General features: G+C 45.4%; 1 protein-coding gene across 1 annotated transcript in view; it reads right to left on the bottom strand.

Moving 5' to 3' along the window:
* Positions 1-19,528, bottom strand: part of LOC141732068 (ATPase family AAA domain-containing protein 3) — a 29,305-nt gene extending 9,777 nt beyond the window's left edge. The window contains exons 1-14 of the mRNA XM_074560384.1: positions 19,263-19,528; positions 18,759-18,835; positions 18,031-18,132; positions 16,448-16,507; positions 16,011-16,080; positions 14,299-14,464; positions 13,580-13,649; positions 10,368-10,523; positions 10,080-10,136; positions 9,097-9,222; positions 6,603-6,727; positions 4,255-4,306; positions 3,272-3,342; positions 392-559 (exon numbers count right to left, since the gene is read on the bottom strand). Of these exons, the coding sequence (XP_074416485.1) occupies positions 392-559; positions 3,272-3,342; positions 4,255-4,306; positions 6,603-6,727; positions 9,097-9,222; positions 10,080-10,136; positions 10,368-10,523; positions 13,580-13,649; positions 14,299-14,464; positions 16,011-16,080; positions 16,448-16,507; positions 18,031-18,132; positions 18,759-18,835; positions 19,263-19,485 (1,523 nt within the window). The 5' untranslated portion in view covers positions 19,486-19,528. The remainder of the gene's footprint in view (positions 1-391; positions 560-3,271; positions 3,343-4,254; positions 4,307-6,602; positions 6,728-9,096; positions 9,223-10,079; positions 10,137-10,367; positions 10,524-13,579; positions 13,650-14,298; positions 14,465-16,010; positions 16,081-16,447; positions 16,508-18,030; positions 18,133-18,758; positions 18,836-19,262) is intronic.
* Positions 19,529-19,595: the final 67 nt, after the last annotated feature.

The following is a 19,595-nucleotide window of genomic DNA, read 5'->3' as shown; positions in this document are numbered from 1 at the left end:
AAGGAAATGTGCGTACCTGAATTAAGACCAAAAAAGTGCAAGACTGCACAGTGCACAAGGAAATAAGTAACTTGGTCTGATTTGTTAAGCCAAGCGGAGACAAGTGCTTGCACATGAGCAGTTCCGTCAATGTTCCAACTTGCATTATTGCCTCCAGTGCAGTAACTGGTCTCCTAAACTTTAAGGGCACAACAAACCACTGCATGAAATTCTAGGATGGCACCTCATCCCATAACAGGACAGCAAGAGGCATCTCTCCAACTCTTGTCTGCACGACTTGTTTAAAGTGGGTTTATAGGTGGTGTGACAGAAAACACAGAAAAGGAGACAAAGAAAAACCATAAAAGAAAGAGAATCCTCCAGGGTGGGAGAGTTCTGCAGGGATACTCACTGTTTACCCTCTGTGGCTGGCTTCAGGACATGCCTATCAAAATACATTCTCACAAGGCGCTCCCGTTCCTCTAGCTGGGGCAGATCAAAGTTCACCATTTCATCTATTCGGTCGTTGATAGCCCAATCGAACTGCTCAGGCTGGTTGCTTGCTAAAACAAGCATAAACCTGGAGAATGAAACAAGAGAGGAAAGAAGACTGAAAACCCCCATAAAAATAAAAATCAACGAAGCAGTGTAACCATTGGGAACTGGCCAGTGTCTAAGACCTTTCACAACCTGGTACGTCCGAAGATGCCTTAGAAACAGCTTTGTAACAGCATCTCAAGCAACATACTAAAATGCAGTGCAGTTTAAGCTATTTAGAACTGAAGTGCATTTAACTCAGTACTTAGCCTGCCAATATCAGCCTTCCCCAGTCTGCCAAAGAAGTCTAATTTATCACCTTATCCATAATCTTCCTCGGGTTAGGAACATCACAAACATTTAGCAAGAGTACAACCTCCCAGAGACCTCTAAGTGCGAAACCTTGGAACAAGGCTGGACAACGCAGAGAGACTTTCTCTGGCACGTACCTATCTCCAGTTTAAATCCCACTTTGGGGAACCGACTTCAAGCTGCTAAGTACACAGCGCAGCACCCTAGAATCACGAGGGGCTGCCTTAGTCCTGCTCTAAAGGTATGGATGGCTGCCAAACTGAAACCTCAGCCAGCTCAACGAGCTGCAGAGCACTGAACGGTCTCATCCTGGCCTACGAATAAAAGGAGTGTTCCACTGCTGGGTCTGTGTACGGGGACGATCATGCTTCAGCAGCTGGTAAAAGTCGACTTGTTTCCTTCAAGCAAGCCTGACAACATATTCCCGCTACTAAGTTTAATGTGTGCAGAAAGAGAGGCGTTCACAACGGGTACCGTAAAACAACGGCGGTTTGTTTGACCAAGCTTTGCTCCGGGGTGCAGACGTGCCAGCTTCCAGGTCCTGCTCTCACTTGCTGCATTTTGAAGCCAGAAGCCCTTTCTCTTGCTTTGTGATGACGCTTCTTCCCCGTGCCAATTCTACTTTAATGCCTTAATTGATGTTACCAGCTTAATAGCGCGTTATAATTTGAAATGGGCTTTTAACCACAGCTATTGGAATATTGACGTTCGTGCTGTCTATTTAAATCCTAGTCTACAGGGGGCTGTGTTCTTTGCTGCCATTTCTGAAGACAACTTTGCCAACCCAAGAGCCACACAGGCATGAAACCGCTCCTCTTCTACCAACATGGAATTCCCCCAAGCCCCTCGGATAAAGGATTGACACACAACCTGATATTCAGGCCTTGCTCATTTCTATCGTGAAAACGATACAGGAGATGCAGTAACAGTAAGGTATCCAGCAAGAAGATGCAGAAAGTTCTTTGGGAAGTTTAAGCCGGCAATTCACAGTATTTAGCTACTCTGGTGACAATTCACTGGTAAAATAACAGTACTCCTCAGGGTCTCGCCAGAACAGCCAGATTTACATGCACTATTAGATTTATTCAAGCGAACTCCCCATTCATGGATACAGAACTCCTCATTGCCCAAAGCAGCAATAAGGCCGCTCAGAAGTGAAAAGCGGCGCATGAATCACCAGGACGTGTTCATTCTCCTCGGATGGCTCCCATTTTAAGTTAGGGCTGAATTCAACATCTGACAAAGTGACAGCCCAAGCGCTTTGAGCGGAGGCACAGCACCCACCAGCACCCGGCAAGCCTGCCCGGAGCTCTGCTACGGCAATTTAACATCAGGGGAAAGAACCGTCCCCTCACCAACCCCTGCCAGCCACTGGCTCGCAGCACAATTATAAATCCGGTCAAAAACCATCGCTTTGCTAGATCTGCAGCAATTAGACATTACAAGTCTGAAAAGGACTATATTTCCTAGAAAAAGGGGGAAACTACCTAAAGCAAAAGCATACACACTATTATTCTTGGAAGTTCTGCAGTTCCATCTAAACATCTTTATCATCTTTGCAGGTACAGGGCAAAAGACATTTCTAGAGATCACCTAGGAGCTCAGGATATCTACAGTTTTCACCTTACATTTTCTGTCTTAAGCACCATTTGCTCAGCGTCCTGTAGAACATACGTATTTTGCCAGTATATATTTATTACATTTATTCTCGCAAGCAGCCAAGTATAACATTGTTTAATAATAATTATCCTCCCAAAGAGAAAACCAAGGACCTTGCAAGGTTCTTGCAGGCTCAACACCTTGCTTCCTAGCAGCCGACTTACTCATTTTGGAAAGGCTCACCTTCCAAGGCACCTCACTGCGACAGAGAAGGGTACAAAGAAGCTGCGTACAAGCACCTACCAGTTAGAGCCGCGTTGGTTTTAAACAAGCTCGAGGGCCCAATACGTCCTTGTTTAAACAACGGTACTGATCAAGAAAGAAGGTACTCATTAAGACAATCAAGGTGTTTAAATACGGCCTGTTTCAGGAAAGAATTTCCCCTACAGTGCCGGACAGGAGCCACACACAGTACGGGTGTCACGTGAAAGGGAACTGCTCACCTCCACACACCGCATGCAGGGGAAGCGTCGTCCTGAGAGGCGGCTCAGGATCCCTTTTGCACATCTGCTAACACGGGCCAACCATCCTTTTTACAAGCACTGATCTCTACCCTGTGTACAGCCCTTCTGAGTTCCAATTTCCAGGTCCCAGGAAAAGATAAAGGAGGAGCAAGCTACATTCCGTATGTAAACTGAAAGTCTATGCAGATTTTTTTTCCCCAAGACCTTAGTAGCACAGATAATACTTTTCCAACTCTCACTTGCACACCGCAAAACCTTTACAGACTTTCCTCAATTGAGGGGAATATCAACGGCTGTAAGGGCTGAAACCGGATACTTACTTGTTGCTGTGCTGCCCCGTTCTGTGCAGGAATGCGTTTAAAGTTGCTCTGAGATCTTCGCTGATTTTCTCCTGCAAAGATGAAATCCAAAGGAAGATGAACTGCTTGGGGACCTAAGACGGGTCACAGCTTTAAGCAGCATTACTGACAAAGTGAGTTCTGTTATTGTCAAGAATTTGCATTACAGCACAATCCAAAGCACCGCAATACTTTGAAAAAAAGCATCAATTTATACACCCAGAAAAAGGTTTGGAATTAAAGCTTCCACCAGAGAGGGTAAATATTTACCCAGTCATCCAGTGATTCTCTCGATTTCCAACCCAAGGCTCTAACCGTTGGCCCAGGTGGTTTTCTCTGTTGAGCACTGTTTTAACTGACAAGTCCAATAAGACACTTACAGGAAAATAAGCCACGCCAAAGAATTCACTTCTACATTCAAAGTAATCTTCTAGGGATAGCGCTTTAAATAGACCATTGGGGTTCAAGTAGCAGGACCAGATCCAACGTACAACAGGGTGACTTACTTTGAAAACATAAATCATTTGTACAGGGGAAAATGCTAGTGTCGCTTTGTTAATGTAGTAAAAAGCAGTTCTGTTATGAAATCCTCCCAAGATAAATATCTGTTGGGACAAAAACCAAACCCTGCAGGCTACCAGCTCTGCAGTGTGAACGGCCTTCTCTTGTTTTCAAGATATGCCTCTTTCTTTCCTACTGCCCCGGCACCTGCAAAACCTCCAAAAGAGATGATGTCACCCATCTTTTGGAGGGAGGAATTCTCAAGTCAGCCTTGAGATGCTCATTCCATTCAGCGGCAAGACACTAATTTCTTGTCTCTGCATCACTTAATTAGGTGAGCAGTAAGGCACCTGCCGGTTTTAATCTTTCGCCTGTGGAAGCTCGCTAATCAGGTTAAACAAGGAGGCTGTTGGCTGACTAATTCTGCAGCATACACAGATAACAGACATAGAGAATTTACTTACTGTTGCCCTCTTCCGCAGAAATGCATCCGCTTCATCCACAAATAGCAAGAGGCTGTAAAAGGAAAGCACTACACAGTAACAGGAGACAGGTAAGTGAGGCTCAAATGGCTCGAGGATTCTCCTGTCCCGCTACCAGGCACCCGCAACTGCCACCAGCTCTGAGCCCGCAGGATTACACAAGCAAATTCATTTCTTAAGGCAACATTTCTCAGCTAAGCTACAGCAACGTTTCCATTGCATACACCCGGCCCAACAGTTAACGAAGAGGCATTAGCTTAAGACACCTGAGGCCATAAATCTGACTCCAGGCCTCTGGAGTTTTGTTTCCCCGCTGTTGAGAAGGAACTGAACAGAAGCAATTCTAGGGCACACGACCTTAACCTTCTCTAGGTTCTTAAATCTAGACGGGAGTTCTCCTGGGCACGGTTTGGCAATGGGCTTGTATCTAGCCCTGCTGGTATGTTACTGCCAAGTGGGAGCAGATCTTGGAAATTTAGACCGGGCTGCCCACGTATTTGCGAGAGTGCTTATTTTAGCATTCCCTCCTATTTAGAGAAACGTGTGCGAGAGAGGTACACAAGCACACAAGAAGTCTCGGTGACAGTGGCATCCTCCTGCCATTTTTCTTCCTTATACCTTTCTGAAAATCTGAAACCAGAGTCCTCTCCTGCAACTCGCTTTGCTATTTTGTTGTGTTTTTCCTTTCCAAACCACACTAGCAATAATATAATGGTTTTATGACCTGTAGAGAAGCGAATTAATAGAGTCAATGAATAATTCACAAAAAACCAAATTCACTTATAACCCAAGGGTAGTGCTCTTCCCAAGAGACGAAGCATCTAAAGATGTTTATCAATAACAGAACCAAGTTGCTCATAAAGCTGTCACAGCACCTTCTTGCCTAGCTTCAAACCCAGCTTTCTTTCAAGGGATTTCAGGGCTTATTAACATCTTTTACTCAACTCCAGTTTTTCTGAAAATATTCTCAGCTACAGTCTCTGCAGAGAAGCGTCTTTTATCACAATGGCTTTCAGCTAATAAAGGCAATGCAGTACTAACAGCTAACACTGGATAGCCAGAATAAAATCTGCTTAAATACTTGAATGTTACTGGAGCTTAGAATATTGATGTACGCAGACACGTGTAACCTTTGATCACCACTTTCGTAAGATGGCCATCTGAAGCGTATGAAGCTCAAATGCACAGAAGTTTTTATCAGGACAGAGAATAGACTCAGACCCTGAGAAAGGGCATTCTTCAGTGGAAGATCCAACAATGTTCATCCACAGTAGAGTATCCTCGTTATCTCTTCCAACCTCTTTTTCTAAGCTCACTTAAATGCTTACACCTTTCCTTCTGTAGCTCCTCAGGGCAGGAGAAGGATTTAAACTCCTTAAGCTTAAGACATTTGCTCTGCAAGTTTTGGGGCTTTTTTTTAAAAGGGAAATAGAAACATTCAGATGATGAATGTTAAGCAAGGATTAAAACAGACGCTGCAAGATAACGTCCATCTAAAGCAATCAGAGAACACGTAAATCACTGGTTAGCCACATTTACAGAAAACCTGCAATCAAAACAGCACAAAACCCCCAAACTGATGCCCACTGCAAGCTCACTATTGAATTTTAATGGCCCGGCTGGACAAGCAACTACCTCTGGACTGCAAAAATCCATTTACACTAGCATGAACAAGTTAACTACGTACTCTTACAAAATCAGAGGGTGAAGATTTAGCCTCAACACGAATGCTTTTCTGCAGATAAAAGTTCGCTTTTAAAGGTGACTTTTACACCTATCTAATGTCATTGCCTTTAGCACCCACCTCCCCCTTATCCTCTTTTATTTCTTACAATTCAATACTGCTGTTGAGATCCAAAAGTAAACAAGAAGCTGGATCCAAACACTACCAGAGTCTAAAAACTGAGCAACCGCAACAGGGAACATAATATCCAGAGACTGTAAACACCTGGTTACACCTCCTTCTGCGTTCAGTCTTCTAACTACCGTCAGAAAACTGATCACTCTGAAAAACACGTGTCTCAGCCTTCAAGTGGGCAATATCTGCCTGGTGAGATCAGCAGAGCGTCAAGCTATGACTGATCTGGAAAATCTGAAGTAAACAAGGAGGGTCTGAGGGAGCAGAAGAGCAAAAGCTTTCAGCCTTTTAAATATTACTAAACTGCAAGAATTTATCCATGCTAGGAGATGCTGTGGCTGGTCAGCGTTACCCCACCCACGAAAGAGTATCGTTTAATAACAAACAGCGATTAGGGGGCTGAACTACATCGTCGCAGTGGGTTTCTTTGAGCCAGAAACCAAATTCAGGACTCAGAGGAGCCTTTACTTACCCTCTCCTGCTGGTGTTTGCCCAGTCAAAGAGTTTATGCATGGCAGTCACTCCCTCCCGCCCCATGGGGGCAACATCGCCACCGGTCATGATGGCATAATCCATGCCAGAGTGCACAGCTAATTTCTGGAAGGAAACAAAACCAGCCAGTTAAGCGCCCTCTTCCACCGCGAGCCCACGGAAGGTGAGGAGGGAAATAAAAGCAGCTTAGCCCTATGGGCATGCCCATTTGCAGAGGGTAAGTATGCTCTGAGAGACGAGAATACTTCTTTAGTCACTTAGGGGCAGCTTTTAGTATTGCTCTGAAAGGGAACAAGATATGGAAGATTAGTCTTATGGCAACGTACGAAATTTTAATGCTAGAAGGCACTGCTGAGAGCGCTTCGACCTTCATCTTTATCTTGTGCATTGTTTATTTCTTCCACCGTTTTCTTCATGGTCTAGTTTCTAACCTGCTTTCTCTGTGCAGTTGAACAGGATTCTGTTCTCTACTAGACGCTTAACTAATACAACTCAAAATTTTATTAATTTAAAAAAAATTAAAAGCCTGGAATTAAACAGCCAGTGAACCCAATGAGTATTCAGACAAAATAACACAGTTTTCCCTTTGTGTTTTAAAGCCTGCCACAACTCATTGGTCTGGTGGCTACTAAACAAAGGGTTTTGATGAAGCTCCTGGGCCATGCTGGAGACATCTCCCTTAAGCCTGCAGGTAAAAAAAATAATCCTCCATGATCTTTTCATAGGACAGAAAATGCAAGTCTATCCGCAAAGCAAGTTTGACAGGATGTAGCCAACATCAACCAAGCACATCAGAAGAGCCTACGGCTTGCACTGATCAAAGTTTGCTCAGGCTGTCGTGTCGCTGCAGGGCAGAATTTTAGCCTTGGCAAAGCCGCCTTCTACTTCAGCCCAACGAGGTCTACACCAAGAGCCGTGTAACCTTGCCATTAAGCTCCCAGCTTAAACCTGCTCACCAGCTCATTGCAACATCTCAGTGGTGAATTAGCCCACAAACGCCTGTATCTGAAAGAACAGGCTTCAGTAGGATTTGAAGCCAATACACGGGAAGATGTCTCTCTCCTCTCCATTTCAGCAAGCAGTTCACACAGCAGCCACCAATCGAGCCCTGCCACGGTGACAGCCAGCAAGCCGAATTCACATACCATTAGCTGACCCAGACCTGGCCAGCCAGTTCTGCTGAGCAGAGGAAAGTCATCTGAAGGTTAAAATGAACAAGTCAACCCAAGTAGATGAGCAACAGCCCCAGCGAAAGATGCTTAGCTGAATCCAGCCAATTATCTGCTGTGCAGCAGGAGGCTGTAAAAAGCATTGCTCTGACCATTAAAACCATCCAGTTCCTGCTACTAATGTTTAGTGTTTTGTATCAGTCCACAGCTGGAAGCTTTGGCAGTTGCATCCACGTGTGTTTACATCTGTCTCAAGAATCCTGTCATACGGCATTATACTTACCACAACAGACCCACGGATGTCTTTGCCCCCCAGGAGACAGGCCACCGCTGTGACATGTTGCCTTTTTAGAACTGCAATAGCAGCAATCTACATTGTCACTGACATTAACCCAAGTGCAAGAGTTACAGCTCAGGAAACACCCAGCCTCCCAGCGTAGCGTAGTCTCCTCTCTAGAGGATACAGGCCTGATGTGCTCAGTCCTTTCCTCACCCTCACATCCATTTTCCTTCTGACCCACTCCACTCTTACAGCTACCACCAACATCCCCTTGGAATTCCTATGCTATTGGGGAAAAAGCATTAAGAGGTAACTTCTGGTCTGTTTAATAAACTTCACCTTCCTCCACTGCAAACCACTTGGCTCTTACACTTCTCCCTTCTCCTTATGCTGCTCGTGCCATTTCCTAGACCTTTCCCTCTCTACTGGCTTTAGAAATCCAAACTGGGTGGCATACTGTCAGAACAGGCAGCAAAAAATCTACTGGGATATAGGTTTAATGTATTGATAGAGAAAAAATAATTTCAACTTGCATCAGCACATCAAATCTGCCACTGTTAAACAAGTATATGAAACCTCGCATCTAGAAGAGCAAGTTAAAAATCAAATCCTGACTCAAATCAATGCAAAACCCACCCTGGTAGCACACACGCATAGTAAAGCTATACCTGTCTCTTCCCTGCTCTGGGATTAGTACGCAACAGCAGGAAAGATCCTATTTAGACAAGCGCATAAAATGAACAGAGGTGGAAACGAGACAGCAGGCTGGTGTTGCGATTTCACAAGTCACAGTTGCCTTTTCCAGATGGAAGGGCTCTTCTGCCTACGCTCAGCACTGGAACCCAAGCGACTGCACTAGAGCTGAAGCAGGCTGGATGCCCTTTCCTCCTTTCCCAGAGACACGAGAACACAAAGTTTATGCAATACTACAGCAATAGATTTCAGACCAGAGAGGGTGCTTCGACCCTGAAGTTTTCAGAGCACCCTGCAACATGCGGGTTATCAGAATCTTGGCAGGGTTTTACCTTGGCAAAAAGCGTCTTTCCAGTGCCAGGGGGACCGTACATAAGAATATTCCTGTATAGGCTTTTGTTCTTTTTTGTATTTCTTGTTGCTATGGCAATGTCTCTCACACGTGCTTCTAACTGTGGCTGCAAGAAAAGGGTTAAACGTAAGGAACAGAAAGTACCAAGAGACTTGCACCTTGCAGCTCCACAGGTGAGCACCAGCAAGCAGGCAGCACTCCTACAGTCTCAACTTTTTAAGCCTTAATTTCAGGTGCTTATTTCTTCAGACCAGGGACATTTCCGCTTCTGTGTCAGGATTTACTCAATTTGAAGTTCTGTCCACTCGGCTACAATTCTTTTATAAGAAAAAAGCAGCAGTGCAGTAACTACTGTAAGAATTGAAACCACCTAAATATTCACTTCCTACTGGATGCCCTGGGATACATCAAAACATAAGCAGCTCTTTACAGTGCTAATTCTTTCCTGTAAGTCATAAACATTCCTGTTCATACTTAATACTGCATTTGTAAAGATACTGGGAGGAAGCTAAATTTGCCTGATATCCAGGAGTCAAACCGAGAAGCAAATACAGAGAAGCAGCCCTAATTAGCAAGTTAAGGACCACTCACAAGATGGGCAAAAGCATACGCTTCTTCAGCTTTTTGGCTTACAAGCAGATCTAGATGGGCTAATCCGCAACAGATCAGATGAGACAAGTGGAACTGTACATTAACATGCTGACTGCAGAGAAAAACTGCAGCAGGGCAGGGGCTGAACTAAGAATTCCAACTGCTCTGCAAAGAGGAAGAAAGGTTAACAGAGTGCTAAATGCACGTCACACTGAACACAGGAGCTTATTTACGGTCTCAGTGCCCCAAGGGTACTATGTCTGCAGGATTACTGCAATTACAGCTTTTGAAGTGAGTGTAAGGAAACAGCCTTTCTTATTTAGATTCCAAAGTCATCTTTCACAGACCAAGACAGCAAAATAGAGTACTCACACTGAGAACAACTCCTTCAAGGGCATCCTGAGCCTTGCTGGTAAGACGCTTACCAACCTAGAGAGGACAAATTCAATTAACGGCACGTAGAAATTAACCACCGTTTTGACAACTCACATGGACAAAAAGGTCGTATAAAGTGACAATGAGCTCAGCCCACCTATGCTATCTCTTAATAGCACATTTACCCGCAGACCCACAAACAGCTCCCTGCCTGACACAACAGCCGCAAAAGGAGTTTTGCATCCTCGTGTCTGAGCGCAACACAAAAACAATGCTAAAGCTTACCATGATAGGATGCTTCAGTGCCTCCAGCACAGTAATACGCGATGTTTCTCTCACCAGGGAAGGTTTGCCCAAACGCGCTTCGATGTATCGCCCTGCTACTGCCGTGGCATTCTTGGCAGAGTAAACGCCCACTGCCAACAGGGTTAGGCCTGCCACCTGCAAAGAAAACGGCGAAGGATTAGGAAAATCACTTGGCAAGGAAATGGTATTGTGTGCAGCATGCCCTGTGGTGCGGAATTAAGATTCAGGACAACTGCTGACCAATAGGGGTTTATTTTTGGTAAGATGTTTTATCCCTGTTCAGGCAGTCAAGCTCTCGCACTCCCTAGTCACAGGGCATTTAGTGCTCTCGCGTCTCGCGGTGTGAAAGGCAAAGGAAGCACAAGTAATGCATATAGTCCTGTACCCAGAAGTACGTACTCTTTGCTCAAAATGTGTGTGGCTTTTCAGACCTTTATCTGAGTATGTATTAAGACAAACAGCCATCAGGCTTTGCTACAAACTGGAGATATAAATCTCCTATGAGAGATCAGTATCTCCCATAATGCTGAAACTTTAGCTTCCAGCCTTATGAACAGCAGCACACGGGGAAAGTGGTGTGGTTTGGGTTATTTTTTTTCCCCAGGTATTCTGTGCAGGCAGTTAAGAATAAGCCCACATGAGCCAAGCGCTGTCTGCCAGATTACCCCATACCATATAAGAAAACTTATGCTGAATAAAAGATGCCAAGACAAAAAAAAAAAAAAAAGTGAATTGTGACTGCCACCAAGGCAATGCACAACAGGGAACAAAATGGGCTAGCCAGGGTACATCCCCGAAAATGAAGTCATGCCAGACCCAACGCAAGAGGAAAACACGTACTCAAGAGGAGCGTCAAAGCCAAAGCCACCATGAGCATTACCATCACTGCATTAGAGACTGTTCTTTCAGAAACCGCAGAACACGAGACATTCCCATCCATTTGCCAGTGAAGCAGAAAGACTCCAGACTCCTCTGTGGTTTATGGCTGCTCCTCGGTTCAGCACTACGTCGGCTTATATTAAACCAAGAGCCCCGCAGGCAGCTTTTCCCCACCATAGCTCGCTGTCAGAATAGACAAGAAGCTGTTCTGACAACGCTAAAGACGCTCCAAGAGGCTGCTAAGAGTAACATTTCAGGACAGGATTTGAAAGGAAGATTTTACAGAAGTGCTTAGCATGTATAGGTTTGTTTCCTTAATTCTCAGAGACTGACAGCATTGATTGATAACTTTTATAAAAACTTTACTTAAGGTGCACAAACATACGCCTCCAGTTCCCTCTGTTTGTACATATGCAAGCGAGTCAGTTGGTTTACTAAAAGTCCTATTCACCTGAAAATACAAGGGAACAAGGGGCATTAGTTTTAAGCTGAGAGGTGTTTGGGAAGAGGCCAACTGTTCCACACGGTTCTGAGTGCGAGTGATGAGTTGTGCTCAGCTTACAGCCAGATGCCAATAATTCACATCAGAGCAAGCCCAGACAGCCAAAGCAGCGTGCTGCAACAATCACTTTTAAAGTAAGCAGGGTTTTTCTGCACGTACAGAACAAGGTCAAAAGCCTCAAGGACAACAAGGACGGCATGGTTCAATAAGCCATACCATCTGCTCGGTTTCCCTCCGCTTAAACGTGTGACATCACGTGGATGGAAACATGAACGGTTCGGAACTGCAAGCTCTAAGGTGCAAAGAATTAGACGACCTCCACACCTGATTCATCCCAGCTTACAGGGACTTTAGAACACAAGAGAAACTCCACCTTTTTAGCAGCCTCCCTCTAAAACAAGGTACCGCAGCAGATGATCGCACACACTCTTACACCACCTGCTTTAGCAACATCCAGTACTAAGCAAAGTTACAGGCTGGTGCATCAGATCCAGCCAGGCAGAGAGAAGTATTTCACTTTTGGACTTCACTGACATTCATGTTACAAGATACAGAGAAATACAGCTTTAAGACCGACAGCTATGTATCAAAAGAGGAAAATTACTCAACTCGCATTCACAGAAGAACCCAATTACTAATCTAACTCCACAAATCAGTCTGATTACAGCGCCTATCTGTTTATCATGAAGTATCTAGCAAAGGAATGAATCTCTCACTGATAAGCAAAGCTAATTCCACTAAAAAAAAAAAAACAACCCAACAAACCCCAAAAAAACTTTGAGCAGAACCTTTGGGGTCGCATGGATGGGAAGAGGTAAGAAAAAAAGCAGCCCTTACAATAGGCGGGAAGAACTGAAAATCCAGGGCTAATTCAGAGGAAGCCTAAAATAACTGGCTAATTCTTACCTTATAGCCATTTTTCAAAGCAACAGAGAAAAAAATGAGTTCCAGCTGTGTTATCTCCTTTCCAAAAATATACTTTTAAGCTAAATGTCCCAAATTCACAAGACAAGAGTTTGTCAGAAGCAAAAATGACCATAATGCAGGAAACTGGTATCTGGGTCAAAAGAATATGCAGCTAAAAGCACCAAACGCTAATCTGCAAAAGGCTCTGAATACTGCAGCCATTCCAGGTGCAGCCCACAGATTACAAAAGGATCCACTAAAAGCACGTCGTCTTCTCCCCAGTGCACTCAAGCAAAGCATCCTTTGTATCAGCCTGTGTGTATGAAACCGGAGGGTGGAGCAGATGGTGGTGAATTACTTAAAGCAAAATGCCCATTTTAACAAGCCACGCTACTAAAAATATATTTTCACTGTAAAAGTTGTGTTGTTAAGTAGCACACTGAGAAACAACTTTATGTCCGTAAGAAGCCATTGCCATGCTCTTTTGTCCTATGAAGAGATGTCGGTCCAGCTTTTAATCAACTTATTTAGCACGCACAACAGTTCTCCAAGTGGTTTCTAGGCTACATCAAAAATAGGTATAAAGTTGGGAGATAAGTTTTAAGAGTTTTAGATCATGTCCTGCAAAGTCAAAAGACAACTACATGCTGTTGATCAGTCACAGCCAGAACTTTTATGTGACCAACGAGAAACAAATTATCTGTACAGAGAAGACGAGTATTAATTTGAATAAAAAAATCTGAAGCACAGAATCTCCTTAAATGAGGACTGCAGAGAGCACTAAGTGAGCAGCAGATTCCCACCACGGTTTACAGTGTATAAACACAGCAGAGCAAAGAGTGAGCTTCACACACATTTACAGACAGACTTTTCTGGAAGTTATCAATACCCATCACAATCTTACCGTGGCTGTAACTTTGTCCCAGTCTGTTACAAAAGCACGGAATCCTTCGCCAAAGAGCATCCCAGCTGTCCTATGGTAAGCAAACAGCAAGGCAGGCAGGAGAAAAAAAAAGAAAAAAGGGGATTTCGAAGACTAACTTAAAACAATTTGCAAAACAACTTTATACTCTATAACGATCATCTTCAGAACCAGTCAAATCTAATTGAGTGCTCAGGTGGGAACTGAAACATGACCAAGCACGGCAAAAACATTTACAGTCATCTGATGTCTACACCTGATCTAGGATTAAACCCAGAAAAGCGTTTGGCACTAAGATGATAACAAGTTATTTCTTTAATACATTATTGGTGCTGAACTGCAATAAAAGATATTTAACGCTAAAGCTTTTTTTTAGTCAAAATCTAGTTACGTTCAGACTCTGAAATAACTCAGAGTAATTTAGCAAATAAGCCTTGAAGTAATCTGTTAGAAAAACTGTATAAAATTCACAACTCTTTAAATAGTCTCTTTGTTTCACATTCAGATGACAATGTAGCAAGACAAGTGAGAGAGAGGGTTCTCTTTAATATAATTCCTATTTTTCAGAATACAGGGGCATACAAACTAACTTTTGCTATCCCTCAGAGCTTAGAGGAATAAACAGCGAGGTTTCCTACAGGAAGGGAGAAATCTGCAAAAGCACCAAGGCAACCCATGCCCTTTTCCTGGCTTGCACCTACTTGAGGGACTCTAGCACTGTTTGGCGATGTTCAGCAGCTTTTAAGCGGATCTGCTCCCGAATGATGTCTGCGTTCTCCCGCTCAGCCTTGGCACGGGCTCTTGCCTCTGCCTCGACACGCAGCATTTCATTCTTATGCCGCAGCTCCATCTCTCGTTCTACGGTAGCTGGGGGAAAAAAAAAAAAAAAAAAAAAAAAGGACAAAAGAGGACAATCTTTTGGGTTGGCTTTATCCCAGGTAGCAGGCAGGGGAAAGAGATGCGTTGCTTCATCCTGGCTTCGCAACAGCTGTGTATGGTAACACAGCAGCAGACTTCAAGATCTTAATTCCCTCCCACCCTCCCCCTAAAGGCAGCCAACCAGTAGGATATTACAGAAAACAGCCAAGGAATTTTCCCTCTGTGCTCAGAGGGATCACACACCAAATAGGTGGCCTTCTCCAGATGGCGCACCGCAAGACAATAATCACGCTTCAGTTCTGGAGGTTCATTATCAGAAAAATTGCTCAGGGCAAACTTTAGTCAGAGACGAGCCAGACAATAAGCAATAAAGCAACAGAGGGAAAAACAACAGTGCTCGGCACTGCTGCTGCTCATCAACATCATGTCAGAGAGGCAGGGTGAGATGCTACAGACAACGCAGGACAACCCCGGGCAAGTAACTACACAGAGTGTAACATACACGGCTTGTAAGGTAGAGAAACAAAACTGAGTTGCCTGTAAAATGCTGTTCCAAACAGGATTTTGGAAGCTCTGTTACTTCAGACACACAGAATTGCAACAGGAACATTAAGATTGATGTGAATGGAGAATGAATAAAAGAAACCTAAGAACCACCCAGAAGATCAGATGAGGACTTCACAGCCAGCACCCTCTATCTTCAGTGTCACTGCAAGAAATCCTGGCCGGATCACCCAGCTACTGACACCTGGATACTCATCTGGGCGCTGGACAGGCTACTTCGACACTTGTATCTTGGTGCCAATGAGCAGGTGGATGCTACAAGAGTAAAAATCACGCTCTGCTACAGGGTTTCACCTTTGAGCTGTGTTATGTGGTTGCTCCAATACGTCCCTCAAAGACACCGACAAACGGTGAGAGTACCCTAGATGGCAGCAAGGGGCAGGTAACACTGGAGTCCACCTCTGCGCAGGGAGCAAGCCAGCCTCCCAGTCCCGCTTGGTCACACACAAATTGCCCTACATTTCCAAGACTCGTGCCCTAGTGGAGTCCCACTGGAGTTCTGCAAACTCAGTGATTCTGGCAATTCCACAATAACGGAAAGAAACAAAGCAAGTTTCAGACTGAAACATCGTTACTCACCTTTTATTTTCCACAGGAAACAGTGAACGGCAACTAAGCGACACAGATTCAACCGTTCCTCCCAGGAGCCAGTCTGTTTCTTTTCCCTCCTCAAAACTGGTTCTATTTTAGCTTGTCCCAGTATAAAAATCAGAATTTTAGCTGCATCAGGAGACGCTAACAGTTCATGGGGAAACCCAAGTACCACTGACGTTTAGGAGCGCAGCCACTTCTAAAACTTATCTTGGAAGCAACCGGTAGTTCTAGTGCTATAAGGATTTACCTATTACCTGCCAGTATGTCATTAACAAGTGACTCCAACAGAGCATCAACCAATACGGACAAAAATCAGTACAGAGAACTCATCTGCCCACCCACTCTGTCACTAGATAAAGAAAAATTACTAGCTTACCCCGCCTCATGGCCTCCTGCTTTTGTACAGATTCTTCCTGTTTCCTCAGGTTCTCTTCATTAGCAAGTTGCTGCAGGGAGAGTGACAGCAGAACATGCGTTAAAGTTGTAAGAAGTCAGTCAAGCAGGTATTTGTGTAAGCTTCAGCACTACAAATGTTTTCAAGAAGCTAGTGCTTAGGTTGAAGTGCATTCTTCTTCTCCCCATCTCCCAGATTCATACTCTTAATCCCATGCTCCTAGCCCCTTTGTCCTAACTCCTGACCTTTGATTTGCCTGGCCAGCAGGGTTGATGCCAAGCAAATAGTACAGCTGAAAGCAACTGTGCCCAGCACCAGCCACCTGCCCAGCAGGACAGGGCACAGCTCCAGATCACCACTTCGATTTAAGCAAGCTACTATACAGTCCCCACCTGGGTTAGAAAAGCAAGTTATCGTACCTGCTGTCGCATCTGTTCATCATAGCGCTGCCTTGCCAATTTGTCCTGGTATTGGGCTCGCTTCAAACAAAAGAATATTCAGAATATAAAGATTAAGCATTAAGAGAGAGCCCTAGTCCTGAGGGCAACGAGGTTTGGAACACGCAGGGGGAAAGAAAACCAAAACAAAACAAATACACACAAACCAAAAAATAATCCCAGATATGAATATGAACAGAGCAAAGTTTGGGGCAAAATATCCTCAGCTAGCACCAAAAACTCCTCCATGCTAAGAAATCTATATAGTCTGACTTCATTTTAAGGTATCACAGACATAAAAACAAAGAACAAGTATTCTTCGGCCCAGAAAAGGAGACTTGCTTTACTGGGAAAAGCATGTTTTTCACATTCTAAAACACATTACCTGGACTGGCGATCGCAAGCAATAGAACTGTCAAGACATGCTGCCTGTCAGATGAGCCCTGCTTCTGACTGATTTTCTTCTTCCTCATTAATTTCTCTCCAATTTTCCACTGCAAGTGGCAAATAAACCCATGTCATCTACACTCAACTGAAAGTGGTCTGAGGGCCCATATCCATCAGCAAGGAGGACTCTGTGCTAGGGATGATATTATTCCCTATTCTGAAGATACAGAAGGCGGAACCGCTTGCACGGTAACTCCTCAACAAGTGTAGAGCACGGCACTTCAGGAGTAAATCATGATCGAGTTTGCTTTGACTTCAAACGGCGCCCTGTGAACTGCAAGAGTTCAAGAGCTAACTCACAAACGGAGCAGATGACTGAGGCCCGCTTCCTGAGCCAGCCCTGTTCAAAGTCCAAACTCGGATGGGATAAAAAGCAACATGTGCCAAACAAGCAGTTTTAGCTATCTTCCTAAGACAGATAATCAATTAGAACTAATCAATCACCTGATTTCCTGTGCTGTCAAAGTAAAAAGTCACCACACGCGAGCTATTAGCATAAAAGCTAGCTTACACCTCCCTGATTTCCGTATCACTGCCACTTCAGTAGCTCATGCTAAAACATGCCAGAAAGCGCCAACATTGCTCACAACCCAGCCTCTGTAATTCCCAGATTTGTAACACTTCTCCTCTTAAGGTATTTTTTCCTGTCTAAAAGATCAAACTTGGAAGAAACAGGGCTGCAGGCTACTTAAGACTGACATTCAAATAACTTGAGAGACATCTAATTACCCAGGCTAACACGTATACTTGATAAGCCAGTACTCTTCGGCTATTAGGCACAAACAAGTGTATCTCAGCACATTCAATAGCACTGCCCAGAAAGTTCCTTTAGGAAAATTTCAAAGAGCACAGAATAAGAGTAACTGCTACTACCGGTCCCTTTGGATGTTCAAGAATTTGGTAAACAAAAATTCAAGACAACAAAGCTGCGTATAACTGCAAATCAAGGCCAACATTACAAAGCCAGGGTAGAAAACGGGCTCAGCCTCACATCTATGACTCTCTCTGTTCCCCTTTCCCCCACCCCCAAAAGGGGTAATTAACGCATTATTGCCTTTTCCATAAAAGAGGACACAAACAAGGTCTCCCAGCACTTGGCTTCCCCCTCATTCCCTTACTGCTTGATGCTGTTTCGTTTCTTCACTGAGCGTTTTTCGTCTCTCTTCCGCTTGTACCCGTATCTGCTCATTCTTCAGTTGTTCTATGGCAGCTTCGTACTCCTGTTAAGACAGGGAGATAATCATCACCAATGAGCTCAATACCTCATCCTATAGAGAAATGCTACTGACAATTGTATTCCAAGAAATCCGCCTGTAATCAAAGTGGTATCCTGCAAAGCTGGCTAACACCACAAGAAAGCTAAAATACAATCATAAAACACGATTTTAAGAAATCTCATAATTAGCCATTTCGGGAGTAAATACTATTTAGAAAAACCCCACAAAACCAAACCAACACCCAAAAAATCTGCAAATTCCTTCATAAAAGAAACAGAAGTCTGTCCTCCAACCAAATACTTTACAGTTCACTGCAGAAAACCCTTGAAATTCCCTAAAAATGGTGGTGATATTCAAAGAGTTATAAAACCACTCAGGACAGTCAAGTTGTAAATAAAGCCATAAAATATGTCTGAGAATAGGCCAAATGGGCGACACTTCCCCTTCCAGAATTACTTTTTTTTTTTTTAAAGGCAAATAATTATGACTTGCTGAAGCTGAACAGCAACAAGAAACACTTCGCACCCTCTGCAGATTGCCAGAAAATGAGACTTGGATTTACGCGCCCCCCGGCCCCAAATCTGGCAGCTGCCTGCGGCAGGCTGGCCGTACAAGGAGTGCCAGCACACCTTAAGTTTCGTTTGCTGTTCCAGCTGCAAGGTCTGCTCCTGCATCTGGGCAAGGCTGAGAGCATCTTTCGCATGGCCTGAAATTGAGCGGGAAGAGGTTACGGACAGCACAAAGGTTTTTTTTCCTAGAATTAAGAAAACGCTGTCTATTGAATCATCCCGGCGCCGGCTGAGGCTGCCCCGCGCGCAGCCCGGGAGCCGCACGCCCAGCCCGGGAGCCGCACGCCCAGCCCTCCCCGCCGAGGGACGCCCAGGGATCCCCTCAGCACGCCGCGACCCGAAGGCGGCCGGTTCACCCTGCGGGGACGGTGCTCCAGCTCCTCCCTCCCCCTTCCCGGGCCCCGGCGGGACCGCTCCGAGGCACCCGGAGGCCCGACCTCGGGGCCCCGGCAAGGGTCAGCGGCCCCGGGCGAGCCCGCCGCCGCACAGGCGGAGCCGGGACCTGCCCGGAGCCGAGGCACCGACCGAGAAAGCCGCCACCCCCCGCCCCGGCCCCTCACGTACGGGAGGCGTCCAGCTCCCGCGCCGCCTTGGCCGCCCGCTCCAGGCCCGTGGGGTCGAAGTTGCTCCATTTGTCCTTGGGCGGTTGCCGGTCGCCGGCGCCCCCCGCCGAGCCGCCCCCGCCGCCTCCCGGTGCCGGTGGGAGGGAGAGCCCAGCCGCGCCCGGCGCCGCCTCCCCGCCGCCCGCGGGGGCCGCACCGCGGTTCAGCCCGAACAGCCAGGACATGACGGCGCCGCCGGCAGCACGCCCTCCCGCACGCACACACGCGGCAGTCGCGCAGCGCGACGTCGCGGTCTCCTATTGGCCCGGGGGCGGTCGCAGGCATCGCGTCACCG

The sequence above is a fragment of the Larus michahellis genome, chromosome 16 (genome assembly GCF_964199755.1).
Source record: "Larus michahellis chromosome 16, bLarMic1.1, whole genome shotgun sequence".
Taxonomy (NCBI): Eukaryota; Metazoa; Chordata; class Aves; order Charadriiformes; family Laridae; genus Larus; species Larus michahellis.
This window is presented reverse-complemented; position numbering and strand designations above follow the sequence as displayed.